This window comes from Apus apus, chromosome 5 (genome assembly GCF_020740795.1).
Source record: "Apus apus isolate bApuApu2 chromosome 5, bApuApu2.pri.cur, whole genome shotgun sequence".
NCBI lineage: Eukaryota > Metazoa > Chordata > Aves > Apodiformes > Apodidae > Apus > Apus apus.
The window spans coordinates 57,696,197-57,713,374 of record NC_067286.1 but is presented as its reverse complement, the minus strand read 5'-3'; the positions used below and the strand labels follow the sequence as shown (position 1 = coordinate 57,713,374).

Here is a 17,178-nt window from a genome sequence, read left to right as displayed (position 1 = left end):
TTATAATAATGTACATTTGTCTATCAGTACCATTTACTGCCATTTGCTAAATATCTCTGATTTCCTACAAGTCTGACTAGGAGCCTTCCTGAAATTTTACACTCTCTATGCTTGCTTACATGTAAACAGCCAAGTGTTTTCCTGTTACCTACTTCAGGGCTATGGGAAAACAGAGGCTGAGATGTCAATAAGTGACAGGATTTAAAGTGTGGGTCTTCTCTTTGTTACCTATGTTCTTTAAGATTTTTATAGATAGGCATATAGCTCTCGATGGCCACCAGTGGGAGGGAGGCTAGAAGCGTGGGCTTGAAACCAGGCTTGTGCAACCTGGAGCTTGCAGAGCCGTGTCCTTGCCCTGCCTGCCACCAGGAGGCAGCCAGAGCTGCATGGGCTGCAAAGGTCACTTCATTTGGTCAGAAATTCAGTTGTCCTCCATCTTGGCGGAAGAGTTATGCACCAGTCATAGTTGCCTGTAGCATACTATTAAGTTCCTATGAGGTAGTAGAGGAGTATTTTCAACTCCGGAGCCTGTGTCAGCTTAGATGGTCGGGTTTGCCACTAGAGCTGCGTGACTCCTTATTTTAAGCATCTTAAAACTGGTGGAATGCTTCTTTAAGCTCGTTCACGCCTTCCCAGCATGTGCATGCTGGAACACTGCATTATGTGGAGCTCTCTTTGCCCTCAAAAATTCTCTAGCATCCCAGGTGAAGACAGAAATGTGCTTTCAAGTAGAATGATGGGACGGCATAGCTGGCTGATCTGTTTCTGAAGACAGCAAGCCCAGCTAATTTTTTTTTTTTCTACCTTAGCTTGTAAGGGCAGTCAGATGCAACAGCCAGTTTGCAGTAGGAAGGATAAGCACTTAAATAAGATAGGTGAACATCTGGAAGCACCTGAGCATTGTTTTGTATTTCTAATACAAATCAATGGAATACAGGAAAACTGAAGGCTATATTAGAAGATCAGTTGTTAAAAGCAGGAGAGGTGAATAACAGCTTTGGATCATGCATTGATTTGCAGAATTGTGCCTGGGTTAACACTTCTAATTTTGACTCAAAATGAGATTTGTAATTGCCAGAAGATAACAGGCAGTACTATGTAGTGGTTACTTTCTAATACTAATCACTGTATTTTTCAGGTAGCAGTTTAGGAGAGGGTTGATAGGTAGTGCTTTCAGAATACGGTAGGACCCTATCCTGCTTCCCTAAATGCTGAGCATGGGGGGTAGGGGAAAGCAGAGAGTTGAAGGGTAAAGCTCCTGAAGTGCTTCACTAACACTTTTTTTCAGAAAACTTCTGGAGTTGTGTTGTGCTATATTGTCATACCTCAAAAGTAGAGGCTTTCAGTTTTTCAACTAACCTCCACTAGTTGTTCTTTTCCAAAGTAGTCACTGCTGAGCTTCCTTTTTCTCCTCCTTCCTTCATGGTAATATGTTTACCACTAAGCCTTTATCTTGGTTCAGTGATGGAAAATCTGCCCAAGTGTGTGTGTGTGAGACTGAAAGTACAGAAGAAAAAAATTTCAAAGGAATATGTTGTGGCTTATATGTTAGTTTAACTAAGCAATATAAAAATACTCAATTAAGTGCCTTTCTGAATAGGCTGATCCCTTGCTGTAGTCTTGAAGGACCTCAGGCAGAGCCCTTCTGCTCAGGTTGCTTGGAGTCATCTTTCTTGCTGCTGCTGTTGTTCCAGAAATGGGAGATTTCAGTATTATGATCAATCTTTGGTGAGAAAGGGAAGGGCACACAAAGCACTTCCAAGCTATCTCCAGAGAAAAGTGTACGACTCTTGATGCAACATCAGATAGTCATAAGCACCCTGAGAAAGAGCTGAATTTTTGAATAATCCTCTTCTGAAGACAGTTCTCCATTTCTTGGCTGAATGTCCATGTGAATTAATAGGCTGTTAGCCTGTGAGTTCTGTACACATTAAAACTGGGCTCTGCTGTATTTAATGAGCTTCAGTTTTTGGGGTGGCTTGCTTCTAAGCGCAAAGATGTGTATGTGAGGGTTTTAGGGTAGTAGTGCAACCATTCCTGTTCCTGGAGGTTTTTTCCTTGCTTTTAAATGTATATGAGAATCTCAGCGTTAACTTGGACAAACTAGAAACTGGCAAAGCTGAAGGGTTTGACAGATACTCCTGTTAAACTGAAAACAGGTAAATGTTACAGGTATGCATAAGATAACTTTCTAAATAAATTTAGTATTTGAATATCAATATCTATCCTATATATTTGCTCATAAACCTAAGAAATAGGCCTGAAGCCTTACTTTAGTAAAATAAAGTCTTCATGTTTTTCCCAAACCATGTTAAAGCTGTCTGCAGTCATGCTTTTCCTTTTTCCTCAGGGGAAAGTGTACTACCCAGTGTGCTTCCTGTAACAATTTATCTTTCTACTGTGTATTTTGAAAGTCCGTTTTTCATATACCTCTTTCATGAGACAGAAGTAAAAATTCTTGATAAGTGTAGGGTGGATTTTTGTATGTTTCTTCTTTCGATATGCTTTTCTAGAAAGCAGTAACCAGACCTGTTATATAGGCTGATCTTTCATGTGCTTCCTAGAGGATGTCTCTGATTTTATTGCTTTTTCTTTTTTTTTTTTTTTTTTTTTTTGGTATTCAGTTGCTAAAGTCCTAAACGATCTAGCTGTTTCCCAGTGTTCAGAACCCTTCATTTCATATCAAACCGTTCAGAGCTGCTTCTGAAAATGGTTTCTGTGGCTAAGCAAAGCTGAGAATTAGATGCAGTAGTAGGAAGAGAAGAATAATAATTCAGTCCTTGGTGTGTGTGTGTGGGAATGTTTTTGTTTTGCTGTTAGCATGTTTTGCCCCACGATTTTTACTGCTGTTATATTTCATGTGTTTGAGAAGATGCCTTCAAGGGCTTTCACATGACAGCAGAGAAGTGAAATTTTTAGCTGCTTTCAGTTGGCTTTCTTATAGCAGCAGTATTTCCTTATTCTAAATCCCTTTTTGTGCCTGGTGTGTAATGGTAGTTTTTTATTACTATCTAATTGATGTTTTGTTTCTTTTCAGAGATCCTTCACGTTAATATTAGAAGCATGGGATTGGGATAATGATACAAGAGCTGGTGAGTATTTATGTAAAACTTGAAGTTTTCACTTACTCTGTGCTGTAGGTACACAAATTGGGGGGGCGGGAATGCAAATCAGCCTGAATGCAAGTCTGCTATCTAAGTAAAGGGCATGTGCAAGTTCAGGCAGAGCATATTGGGTTAGAACTGGGAAAAATTATTCCTGATAAGAAAAAAAAAATAACAATAGGAAGTGAAGGTTGTAATGCATGGCTTGTAATAATTAGCTTTAAAAAAATGTTTAAAAGATCATGGTAGGCCTTTTTTTTAAAAAAAAAAAGGAAAAAATTGATGCAGAGTTGCACTTGAAATTCTCCTCAGTTTACCCCTAACCGTGTTGTTCAATATTTTTCATCATGAGCTAAGCCAATAAGCATTCTTGCTCTCCATAAAGGAGCCATATTTGATGTATTTGAAAGTGTTTTAAATTGTGGTATGTTTTTTTCTTCATTTGTTTCTCCTCAAGTACTGGAAGTTACCTTGCATTTCTGGTCTGTAAATGCTCATGCTCAGTGTCAGATCATGGCTGAAAGAAAAGCAAAGTTATTGTTTAAATACCTCAAAATTGGATGAAGTTGCTGTTTGACATATTGTTGCTAAAGTAGGATTCCAGCTCAAATCTATTCTTTGGTAATGGTTTACAAACCTGTCTTAAAATAATCAACACTTGTCGCTGCAAGTGTTAAGTGAACTTCAAACTTTCATTGTGGTTAATAATGGACTATTTAATCTTGGGTGGGATGAATATAGAGGAAGGTAACTGTTTGGACATTAAGAGAGTAAAGGTTTATGTCCCAAATCATTATCAGTTTCTAATGATAGGTTCTATTCTCTGCTGCTTCGCTGACCATACTTATCAAGATGCATCAAGCATAAAAAGTTGGCAAAGCTTGATATTAGGCTATGTTAGAGTTTCAGGGTCCTCTTACTTGAAGATTGAGATCCGTCCCACTTGCATTTTCCTGACAGACTTACCATTTTCCTGACATAATCTGTCTCCAATGATAGACAAAATCATGATGAGGTTGTAGTTTGTTCCTGAGCCCTCCCCTCTGTTAGAATTAAGCTGCTTCTGTCTTGTTGTTTACCAGCTCCTTTAACCTTTTCTAATAGGTATGTTTTCTTTAGATGTCTGGTAATTCATGTTGCTGCAACCCTTCAGTTGGTCCACAGCCTTCTTGAATGGCAGTTCCCAAAGCTGAACCTGGTATTCAAAATGAGATCTTGTGTGCTGAGCAGAGTAAGCCTGAATCTTGAATAAGTTTAGATATTCTACATAGCAACTCACTGAAGGCCACCTTTGTTCAAAGGGTACTACATTAAGTTAATTCCTTTAAATAGTTTCCAGCTTGGGAATAATTTACCTTGGGGCAGTTAATACGGTGACTATTGAAATATTCATGCCCAAGGTCTACATGGCAGATAAACTTATGAGGTGGTGTAGAAGGGGTGAACCTGAAGAGCCTATCCTGCAAAACAGATCTGTATGCATTTAAGAACTACTTTTTTAAATGAGCTACTTAATAAATAATACTCTTCTAACTCACTATGTTTGTCTTGGAATCTGCAGGATCCTCCTGTGAGTCTGTAGCTTTAAAATACCCTTGACAAAGGGACAATCACTTTACGCTTTTAGTTTTTTAACATGCTCTTTAACAAATCTTTTAACTTCTATTGATGTATTTTTTTTCCTGAATGTCAAGACAAGGGGGGGGGATATACAGTGTCTTTTGGAGGCCCAGTGGGCCATCTCCTTAACGGTTTCTGTGAACTGGAGGAGTCTAATTACAGCTTAGCTCTTATGAGAAGCTGCTAAACTCCCTTTAATATAGGCTCCCAGAGAGGTGCTGTAAAGTTGTGTTATATTTTTAACTTAGGAGGCTTGCCACGTGCATTTAGGAAGGCTTTCTTGACCAATAACGTGGCAGAAGTTTAGCTAAACATTTGTGTTTGTTAAATGTTTCTGCATTCTGCTTACTGATTCCAGGGTAGAGACCTCTTGTATTGCCATAATGCAATTTAGATTTGCATATTGGATTCCTAGGAAGAATTCCTTAATGCTGAAGATTTTTTTTTTTGAGTGGTCTTGGCAGGGCATCCTCTAATGGGTTTTTTGCCTTGTCTATCTGTCAAGAGACAAAGACACTTCCCTTGTGTTACTGCAAAGACTGCTGAACTGCCAAACAGGGACAAATGAGTAAAAAATCATGTAAAAGAATAGGAAAGAGAATATGGCATCTTCTCCAGAGAAACACTGTCTTCATACTAGAGGGGTGAAGAGAGTATCTGTGGAAAGCTGAGCTCCCTGTCATATCCTGAACACTGAGCTGATCTCTGGATCAGGTTACATGTGTCTTTTGTTGCTACTATAAGAAAGATTAATGAAAGTAATTGCCAGAGTCTGTTTATAAGCTGATTAATTAGTTCCAAAATCAGGTTTTACTTTCCTTTAATGAGGATGAGTAAGGCTGAAAGTTAAATGCAGGTCCTGTGCTCCTGCTTGGACTTTCAAGTGGGTATTTATAAAAAAACAACAAACAAACAATAACCCAAACAAACCCACCCCAAACAAAAATCGAAACCTGGGAATGTCTTGAAGGTTTTAGAACACTTGTCATTCTTCCCTCCATGACCTAGCATCCTGTATTCTTCGTACCCATCGAAAGCAAGGCGGGGTGATCAGATCTGTGAAGAACCCACCTCCAGAATAAGTCCAGCAGGGCAAATCTTTCCCCAGTACTTAACTTTAAACTACAAACTCAGAGTCTTTCAGATCCTGATTCCTGAACTACTTCTACACTTTTTTCCTCCCCTGTGCCCCAGGGTTGGATGAGAGGGAACCTTTTGTGGCAGTATAGTGTTACCACTTGTTTACTTTGTGAGGGTGGAGGAGGGGGAGAGGAAACTGCCTTAGATACAAAGTCCCTGTGAAAGGTCTGTTCTCTGTCATCTGTCACAGCAGTTTGTGCTACTATCCAGGTAAGTCATTTGACTTGGCAAACTTCTAGTTGTGTAGCAGAGGTCTTGGCAATGCCTGACCCAGTGCTGCCATTATGAAGCAAGCTGGCATCTTTACCAGTGGAGTAACTTTCCATTTGACTAGATGTCTCCTGCAGGGATGCAGTGGTTACCTTCCTCTTTCATGTTAGTCTGTAGGATGCAAATCTGCCTCCTTGAAAAAGGCTGAAGACAATGTTACTTCCTGAGAAGGGAACCCTTTGTTCCTTTGTGCATGAAGTTCTTACACACTCATGTTCTTACGCAAACAGCTACCAGCATCACCTTTTGTATTGCCCTGTGAGTGGCTTGTTGGCAATGTCTGACCTATGCTGAAAGTGAGGGTGCTGATGAGCGCACCCTGAAGTGTAGTGACAGCTCCTGACTGTACAGTTACAGTTAAATACTCTTCAGATAAGGATTCCTCTTAGCAAAATCAGTTGCTTAATTGAAGAGCTACCTTTTAGCTATCATCTTTTATACAAACATCTGTACTATTACCTGCTTTCTAGAGAGACTTGTAGAAAACTTAGTAAGTAGAAAGCCTTGTTGCTTCTGAGCTGGAGGGAAATGTTAGAGCATGCTGCTTTTATGACCAATAACCAGTCACACCCTGTTATGCAGCTCGTTGCCTTTACTATGGGCTAAAGCAACGTGTGTGAGTTCCTAACGTGAATTTTAATGGTTAAACCAAATGCAGGGAGCAAACCCATCTCAACAAAGCAGTTAAATGTGAGAGACTGAATATCTTCCGAAACGCTTCGGTATTGTGGGGGAGGAAGGAGGAACCTTGACAAACATGTTCCTCCCCACGATTCCAGATCTCTCTGGAAGATGCACCTTCTATTTGGAATCAGTTTTACTTTGAAGTAAAGCAGAATTCTCATACTTCGGTACTTAAGAATTTAGTATTAGAAACTAAATGTCTTGGAGCCGGTTTCCTAATGCCTTTGTGGGTTCAGAGTAAATTATTTGGCTTGCTTATTTAGGTGGTTAAGCCCTACTTTTACTGATACAAGCTAGAGGAATAGCTCTCAAGAGTCAGAATATAATCTTTTTCAGAGGAGTTTGTGAAGATAAAATAAAAAAAAGGCGTTAATGAGTTATTTCCCCTGTTCTCCACTCTGGGTATTAAGAGGACTGTTCTGCATAAGTATATTTGTAATAGCTGTAATGCTTGTTCCAGTTGTTTAACTATCTGATAAATCTGCACTACCCTGATGCTTGATAAGATTTTAATTATATAAGCCAGTCCTTTAATCTCAGGACCTGTTCTTTAGTCCATCTGATGAAGTTTGAGGAAACACTGGCTGTTGCAGCTGTTTTTCATGAACCTGTGTTTCTTATGGCTGGAAAATGGCTCTATAGTGCAAGTTGGCTATTTGTTCAAATTTCTTGACTGACCAATTATTCAGCTCTTTCTAGTTTTATCATAAAGGTTTTTCAGATCAATAGTCATTAGAGAAAGAATGTTTAATCTATTCATTAATCTTTTAATGGTGTCTGGTGATATGATAGATATCTTGTTCAGTCAAAAAGAAAATGCAGGCATCCTTTTCTAGCTTGAAGATTTCTTGTCCACTCTTACACTGACCCACATAGTGCTGAACAGAGGAGTTCACATAAAGAAATGTGAGAGTTAAAGAACAGGGATAGACTTCAGCCTGTCTGGTCTAGCCATAAAATGTTTTATGCACACTTGTCCAGGCAAGCATGAACTGTAGCCTATACATGGCAATACCACTTCTAATATTAGAGATACTGAGTTCTTAATGATTGGAGAGTCTTTCAATGCTGAATTAAAATAGTTTGGTTTTGTTTTTGTTTAATTAAATGTTTCTTAATATTAAGAGAAAAGACTTCTATGGTAGAAGCACACTTGAAAAAAGATGTTAAGATAACAAAATGCACTGCAGAGCCCACTACTTCTGTAGATTTCCTTTTCCATTAGTGCTGAACTGACTGAAAATTGTCTGGAGTCCTTTTACATGCTGAGGGGGAAGTGCAGCTTTGGTAATGGCTGCATAGTTTACCTTTATGCTGTCAGTAACTTCCTAGGTGAGAAACAGTCATTCCTTTGGTTTTATTTTCTAAACTGGTTAGGTTAATGAGTTCTAGAAAGTAAGTAGGTGAAACATATTTGTTGAAAATGATAGTTTAATGTTGCTTACTACCAGCTTTGTGTGCTTTATGTTATTAATAGTCTGAAGTTTAGACTTTGTCTCACAACCATTACAGCCTCTTCTTGCCCTCTGCAAATTTTTGGGTTTTAATTTCTTTTAATATGAATTTTAAAGAATCTTTAAACTTTAAAGAAAATGGACTCCACTGGTTCTGAGCTGGCAGTATTGTAACTGTTTCACAAATGGGTAGGAAATTCATGTATATAAATGGAGCTTCTGTACCTCGGTGCCTTTCCTGAAATAGTGCTTGGAGTTCCAGATGCAGCTTGCAGTGTCACCTAGAAAAACTCTTGCAGTAGGATGTTACCAGATTTGAATAATGAAAACCTTTGAAAACTCATGTCACTGGGGTTACTCACTGTCTACCCTTACCCTTATTGTGCCTTGCTTATTCTTAACATTTACTGACTATAATTGTGTCTCATCTCCTAGTACTGAAGCTTCTATACCAAGAATAAAATGCATAAATACAAAATGGGCATTCATAAAAACGGAAATACTTTGTGTTGGCAGTTTTATGATCTTGTATCCTAGAATCCTCTTGTCCCGTGTGACTGCTAATACTCTGTGCACATTTGATCTCAGTTAATGGAGCCTGGTGGTAGCAGTGCTGCTGCTTTCTGTGAGGACAAGGCAGGATGCTTATAGAATGTATTGCAACACTGATCATAATTATCAGTAGTTCCACTGAGGATAAGGATAAGCAGGATACAGAGTTGAGAATGGCCCCTTGACAATCTGGGTTAACTGGTATCTTTCTTCTGAAAATGTCAAATACCAACTGCACAAAGTGTTGTATGAAATGTCTGGTAAGGATATTTTGCCTTTACTGTAGAGAGAATGATAAAATGGAAAAATCTAGTTTTTGTACATGATGGATGCCTACCAGAGCATTTACTATTGCCTAATAATTTTGCAGCAAATTGAATGTGTTTTGCTTTATTTTTGAAATGGAATTCGCATCAGAGAACTTCAACATCTCAGCTGCTAGGATATGCAGATTTTGCAATTTTGTAAGAAAAAAAGGAGGCAAAAAGAGCCTCATATCAAGATAAAGCTGCTAGTTGTCAGCATGTGGGTGTGGTAAGTTTGGCTGCCTTGAAAAATAAGCTATTTCCTATGGATTATGTTCCAGGGTTTTTTAATACTTCCTTTGGGACACTTTTAAATTGGCCTTCCTGTAATGAACTTTGCAAGGCAAAGGAGAATTCAGTTATATGGTAGATCTTTATCATATCAGCATTTTCTTTACTAGGTTTTTCTCTTAACCAGTTGAATACTTTTGATTTGAATTTATGTGCTTGTGTGCTATCAAACTTACCACCTGTTGACTTTATCTTGTTTAAAAGGTGAAGACTTGTTAATAGAACGAGTGGCACATGCTGGCATGATCAACCCTGAAGATCGATGGAAGACACTACAGTTTAATGGTCCTGTTGCCCATTTTGAAGTTCAAATAAGAGTGAAGTGTGATGAAAATTACTACAGTGCTCTGTGCAATAAATTTTGTGGCCCTCGAGATGATTTTGTCGGTCACTACACGTGTGATCAAAATGGAAACAAAGCCTGCATGGAAGGTTGGATGGGAGAAGAGTGTAAACAAGGTAGTATTGTTTGCTTCATTTTAGATTAGTTTGAATGTATGTCTAACAGTTGTAAACAGCAGTAGGTATTTCTGTAGTGTGGGTGGTGTAGCATATTAGTTTTAAGACATACATACTTTGTTCTTTGAATATAAAACTTTGAAAAAACATCCTCTGAGGAGTGGAGCCCAGGGCAGGATACAGTGTTGCTTGTGGTGTGTGCTATGGAGGGTACACAACAGATTCAGGATTTGAAATAGTGAATCATCTTTTTACTAATTGACTTAATTCAATGGTGGTGTTAATTCAAAGCATAAAATGTTACATCTGTTAATATAATATTTTATTGAACAGTGATTATATCAGTAACACTGTAGCTTTAATCCTGTAAAAATGCCTTTGTCATACTACTTTTACAAATGAAAAAATTTGAAGTGTATTGGATGCCAAGCTGGAAGTTTTTTGATAGCTCTTATGTGAACAGAAATTCAAGTGCAGTCAGCCTTTTTAATGTACTACTCAGTCAGGTCTCTTTGCATTTTACCTTTAGTCTCAGTGAGTACACTAGTGCTAAAATTACTTCATATACTCTTCTGTTGAGGGCTTCTTGGTTTTGTTTTCAGTTCCTTTTCTGTAAACACCCTGTTAATGAGATGTAAGACCATTTTTGGTGCTTACTCAGGTCATGTGTATCTTTGACCATAATACCAGGTCTAACACCAGGTTTAAAAAACCTGTATTTGTTAAATATTTCAGTGCTGACGCTCTTACTGCAAACCTATTTGGTAGCAAACTTTACAAGGAGTTATTTTTCCTTGATAGTTGTCATGGGATTGTGTTTTGTGAACTAGCTAGCCAGAAGCAGTACCTACTGGAACATTGCAAAAGACATTCTGCTTTGCCCAAGCAATGAGGAGGCTAAGTGACAGAAGCCCTAGCTGAGCAGTTCCAGATTGCTGCTGTACTAATGGATACTTGGCTGCCCAGACTGATGCCCAGCCTTTTTCTATTTACAGCTGTATGTAAACAAGGATGTAATTTGCTCCATGGGGGTTGCAGTACACCTGGGGAATGCAAGTAAGTCTGCATGCTTGAGTATCTTTTATTGAGTACTGATCTTTCTAGTATTTTTCTGTGTATGTTGCTACTTTTAAAAAGTCTACTTCAAAATGAAAAAAATAATCTGATTAAAAAAACATGGTTGGAAATAGATCTGAAGCAGATTTCACATATGTAAGAAATGCACATACTTCATACTGTTTTGCAATCCTGTTATATTGTGCTTATAGGACTGAACAGGTTTGCTTCATGTAATCTAAGACTGTGCCTTTATCGAATAAGAGTAATCTTTTTTTGTTGTTGTTTGGGTTTTGTTTCTTTTCGAAGTCCTTGGGAGCTTTAACTTCAGTGTACTGTCTGTTCCTCAAATAAAAAGGGGAACTTGCTTGTTGGACTTTTATAAGGAGGAAATGCTTACAGTGCTAGAACACTCAATGTTACAACTTTGATCACTAAAATATAGTAAACTGAGGTTTTCCAAGAAAAAAAGCATTTCTATCCAGGTGAATGCTTTTTGTCCCTAAATCTGAGAGTCTGAAATGTTCCCATAACTTTGTGATGAAGACTGAAGTAGCCTCTGTGGTTGCATAAGAGTTGATTGTTTCCTTGTAAAGGTTCAGGCATCCAACACAGTAGGTCAAGGGGAAGTGGGTGTTATTTTTACACTGGCTGTTGAAGAAGTGGGACAGGTCTACTTTCAGGTTTGGGATTCTATGTAAGTTGAGTTTATTTGTGGTCAGAGTTGTATGCATCATTATAAGAGTGGGTTTGTGCAGTGATTTGTTTGTAAGCTGTATTGGATCTGCTCGCTTGGAATGTGAAACTGAACTGGCTGCCAGCACCCCTGAGAGATAGTTTAAAGAAATTCTGCTCCATCCTCCTACTAGTAACTTCTACATCACAAACTGGCAGAAACAGGATGCAGATTGCTTAGTTTTGCTCGGCTTAGAGCTTAGTTTCTCATCTGTGATGGCTGACATGCAAACAAGTCCCATCCTGCTGGAAAGCCTGAAGTTTCTGAGAATGGGTTATGGCAGATAAGTCTCAAATCATTGCTCTACAGAGTGGTTTCTTACCACCCTGAAACATCAGATGCTGCTGACTCTTAAATTTGTTATGCTGTAGCTCTCAAATTGGACTGAAAACTGTAAATTCCAGTATATGAAGTGCAATGCTTCAGTGCATGTGCAGTTTTCTCTCCTGAAGAGCTATAAAAACCTCCCTTGAAGGAATATTTTAATGGCAGATTTTGAAACCATGGCTTCCTTTTTATAAGAAAGAACATTTCTATTTAATGTTGTTTGGGGTCTTTTCATATAATGAAATATTTTGCTTGTTATTTCAAGTATTGTGTGCCCCTACTGCTGTTGCTGATTTTTTTAGCTTACAAGTAGAGATTGTGGTTGACAGCTGGGCTATTATCACTTCTGCCTGAGTAAGTAGTCTCCTTCCCTTGAGCTTTCCAAGTGGCCACTTTTCCCTTTGAGAACCTACTCTAATGGATTTGGACTCATGTAAGAGTTTCTGGAGTCCTGTAGGTGTCAAAGGAGTGTCCTAGGATCCTATGAATATTTGATTTTTAAATGTAAGGGACCTTTGAATCAACGTGAAAAGGCAACAGGGTTAAGCAAATACTGAACAGTACCCTTTATGGGGGCAGCTGAGAGGGGCTGGTACCATTTCCCTTTTGGCTTTCATTTCTCTGTGATACCAGTTGCATCTGGGAAGACAAAAGCTGGAGAGAAGGTGAAGGTTTTAGAGAAGTGAATACGAAACATCTGAAGATGAGGGGCTGTGTGGCTGTGGTACCTTTAAGATGACTTGTTGAAAAGTAGCCTCACGTGAGCAAAGCCTTTCCTTGCAGCCTGTCACTGATGTGCAGAAGCATCCAGTGTCCTAAGTCTATGTGCTGCCTTCTGACTTGCCCAGCTAAACAAAGCTTATGAAAATAACACTGAGTTTATAGGACTCTGACCACAAGTTTAACTGTTTAACAAGTGGAAGGAATAAGGGACTTAATGTTTCAGATGGATTGTATGCCATCTGCCTTGTGTCTTAACACCTATCTGCTGAAGAGATGGATCTACGATCAGCAAGTTGAAGGAAAACAATGGCCTTTCTATGTGCAGTCACTCTTATTTCCAATATTGTAGAAGGTTCTTAGCTACCTCTTTAAATGTGATTTGGTAGCTTGAGCTTGTTCAGACAGGTATTCTTAGCCTGTATTCTGTAATAGTTACTAGGCTATGTTAGAAATGTTGCGTATAACACAAATGGATAATATTTTCTATAGAAAAAACTATGCAGAACTAAAAATAAGCAAGGTTTACAGGCATGACCTTTATCTTCAGCAGTACTAAAGAAACTTTTTTAAAAGAGACTGCTGTTTGGTGCTATTGAATTATAATCTAGGTTCCTTCATCCTGGTTTTTGGACAGTTGCCACCATCATTTAACAGGTGAAAACAATGTCCTTTTTTTTTAAATTCAGAAAGAAAATGAAAATGTGAGAAAAACATGGGTGTGAGATGTATGGAAATCTACTGGTGCCAATAGCTACTTGATTGCCAAAATCTGCAGTGGCATTTATAAATAGAAAAGTTGGAAAACGGTTTCCATCTTCAACTTGTGTGAACACGCAGGTAACTTGAGCAATGGCTTGGAGGCTTCAGACTAATTCTCATAGCAAGGTTCTGCCCTTCATGCTTTGAAGTTCTAGTGTAATTTAGAGCTGTTCTTGGGTTAAGTGTTATACCAAAAACAGATCTTAAAAGTAGCTAAAAGACTGCAGACTGTTAATAAAGGATAAGCCATTTAGCTGTAACTACATCATCTGTTGGATGAAGTTCATGTACCCCTTGTTTTGAGGAAGTTAAAATGTTGTGAAGTTTGCTGTTTCTTTTGTGAAGTTTTCACCAAAGAAATGGAAAAAAAGTAGTGGATGACCTGATGTCTCAAAATTACTTAATGTAGGAAATGATTTTGTGGTATGGCTGGGTCTAAGTGCTGGCTGTTGTCATTGTGGAGACAGTTCAGCAAAATTTACTGAGTAATGAGCAGAATTGCATCCTTGAGGAAAGCAAAAGCAGCTTAGCTGAATCTTGCAAAGATGGGTGTGGAGAACAGCCCGTCTTCTCCCCCCACATAACACCGGCAAACCGCAATCTTAAATAAAAACATTCCAGAACAGCCCTCACCTGTACCTAGGCTCAAAGTGTTTGGCCACTATTATTTTTTTATTGTTAGCCAGCAGTGGCAGACCAGATGGTCTTGTTGATTGACTTCACCAGCCCAAAGTAGTAGGAACAATTGACAAAGAAGCAACCCTGCCAAGCCGTGATGATTTGTACTTGGTGTGGTTTTTTGCCATTTGAAGCACTCTGTTAAATTCCATTAAACTGTGTAAAAAAGAATGAAGTTTGATCTAGTGGCTTATAACTGGCTTAGGCTCAGTCACCTTATGGAATTATCAAAGTTGAATATAGAGAAGCCACAAGTGACAGTGTCCTTCCTTGATTAAAACTGCTGACTTAAGTATGTTTGGTACCACTCAAAGTGTCAGTATGTTTAACGACTTCATCTTTCGCTTCCTTGTGATCCAGAGTGGTGTGAGCTTGGCAGAACTCCAGGTATGCCTTTTATCTGGCCTACATTGTCATATTCCTGCCAGGATGGTGGTATTTTCAAAAGCCCTTCTACCTTTCCTGTTGCCTTTGAATGTTTAAGTTTCTCTTCCAAAGCAAAACAAAAGGAGTCAAATCCCTAACACTGCTCAGCTTGTGTTCAGTTTTTGAAGCTGTGGTAGGACCTAGGTTATCTCCTGGCAAATGCATGTTGTACTTCACAAAAATTTCCTTAGAATGTGTGGACTAACTGAAATGAATTAGAAATGGGATAATTAATAATACTCTAATGTGAATTTATGCAAGCTGAACAAAGTAAGCATACAGTTTTTAAAACTTTTAAAGTAAACTAATTGTATATTCTGTGTGTTTTGAGCTGTCTTAGTCCAGAATTACTTTTGATATGTGACAAAATTTTGGGTTTATATAGTTGGTGATTATTGCTTTTTATTTAATCACACATCCTATGTTTGTCCTATTGAAACATGTTTCTCAAACTTCCTGTGCAGTTCTGTGCCTTTTCTAGCCCTTGTATTCCACTTCAGCTCTGCTTGTCAGGCTGTTTGGTGTCCAGCAGTGCCTGCAAGATGCTCCCAAATGGTTTTGCTCCAGTCTGTCACTACAAGAGCCAGAACCTGCTCAACTATTATTCAGTACTTTCTGTACAGCCTAAGTTGCAAAATGACCTAAAACTTCCTGAAGTTTCAGGGGTATGATAATGTTTTAGCACTCTTTTGTTAAATGTTAAAGGCTTGCATATAGTCTTCCTGTCCTTTCCAAGAGGCCTACCAGGATGACTAATGTCTTGCTTGTGTTTTCATGGCAGTTGGGTGGATAACATGGTTAACATCAGCACTGAGGAACTCTGCCTAAAGTAAAAAAAACAAAAAAAACCAAAAACAACAAACAAACAAACAAAAAAAACAACAAAACCAAAACAACAAAAAAACCCCACATCACAACCACATAGGTTCTTGTACACTCATTCTTGGGTACAAGGAGCTCTGGTGAGGCATCTCTCAAAGAAGGTTGTTACTGAAATACTGTAAAGGACTGTTAAAGTTCTCTTGTCTGTTATCATAACCGTTATGCTTTTATTAGGTTTTTTTAATGTCCTAGTGGCAAGCCTCCTGGGATTGTTAACAATTATTTCACAACTAAGTAAAGTTAGAGAGAAAAGAACCATGTGTTTTATTTCTATACTGGTCAAGAAACTGAGGCATGCTTTGCACTTGCTTCCTTGGATGGTTGGTGGGTAGAAAAGCACAGAATATATCCTAAAGGTAGATGCTCCTTTCAGGAGAATGTGAGCAGGTATACAGGAAGTAAAAACATGCAGTAATTTAACCTGTGTCTACAATAGTAAGTAGTGGAGACAAATTAGAGCAGTAGATCAAAGCAGCATTGAGAACCCAATATCCAGACTAAAAATTTTTTTAATTTTACATCAGCTCTAGTCTGTTCTTGTGGACTGAATGCCTGTTTGCAGCTGGAACATATTAGGTGTGCTCCTGGCATGCATTGTCTTACATTACCTTAGTTTAACCTAAAAGGAATCCAGTTTCTCCTTTCCAAAACAGATCTATGATGTGAACCAACACACTGTCAACAGGAATGATCAGGCAGTTCACTTAGAAGGTGTGCACCTGGTGTGACCTAATGCAAATAAGACACACCCTTGGAGCCACTTCCTTCAAAGTAACTGTGCAACCTTTCCCCATATGTTCTGGGTAAACAATTTTGAACTATCGCCTCTATCGGCTCCTCCACGAAGCCCTAAATAAAGTACTGGAGTGTGGATTTTAGCTTTCAATAACTTTCATTATTAGAGGTGCAAAAAGTTGGTAGGGAAAGGTTTGTATCTTTTGGTCTCATAAGAATACGAGGGATGAGAGGTAAAGACAACAAGCTTTCAGGTAATGAAATTATTTGAATTCATTAATGACCATCTTTTCCTTCCCTATTTGCAAAACTATCATTCCCATTTTAAAGGATAGGAACATGGAAAAAGTGTTTCTGTGATTAGTGTTAGTGAGTGAGTACTGTACTAGCTATAACATGGAATCAGGATGCTTAGAATTGTAGGATTTCCTAACAGCTAGACCGTATTGCTGCCTGCTATGCAGCAGTTTTTCTCTTAAAAGATTAAACAGACTTTCTTATAGTTATTTTAAGTAAATAACTAATATAAAGCTATTGTTCTGGCCTATGCAACACCATCCTGTTCACGTCATTAGAAAATTTAGTGGTTTTCCATTTAAGAGGGTTATTTCTTCCCCCACCCCTGAATGATGCATTTTGCTTCTGCTCTTAAGGTCACTGTTTTGCTTCGTTTTCCTGTGTTGAGTGTTTTGGCCACAGCTTCCAATTGAAATATGAGTGGGAGAAGTTCTCTTCAAAAAGCCTGTTTAAAAAAAATGGCATATAAATATGGCATAATGATCTTCACTTCAGCTTCTGTAGGATGTGGAAGATATCAGTAAGGTGTAATTTGTGGTAATTAAAGGCTTATACCACATTGTCTGTATCTTTAGGATTTTTTTCAGTTTATGCCACATATTTTGACCTAGACTTAAGAAGTACTTTGGTTTTGATTTCCTTCACATCAATAATTTAGGTATACTTGTGCATTAAGTGCT

At 38.4% G+C, this 17,178-nt stretch overlaps 1 protein-coding gene across 1 annotated transcript in view; it reads left to right on the top strand.

The window, feature by feature from the left end:
- The window catches only part of JAG2 (jagged canonical Notch ligand 2), a 71,589-nt gene that overhangs the window by 24,090 nt on the left and 30,321 nt on the right, over positions 1-17,178 (top strand). Inside the window, exons 3-5 of the mRNA XM_051621437.1 lie at positions 3,038-3,092; positions 9,625-9,879; positions 10,875-10,935. Coding sequence (XP_051477397.1) covers positions 3,038-3,092; positions 9,625-9,879; positions 10,875-10,935 — 371 coding nt within the window. The remainder of the gene's footprint in view (positions 1-3,037; positions 3,093-9,624; positions 9,880-10,874; positions 10,936-17,178) is intronic.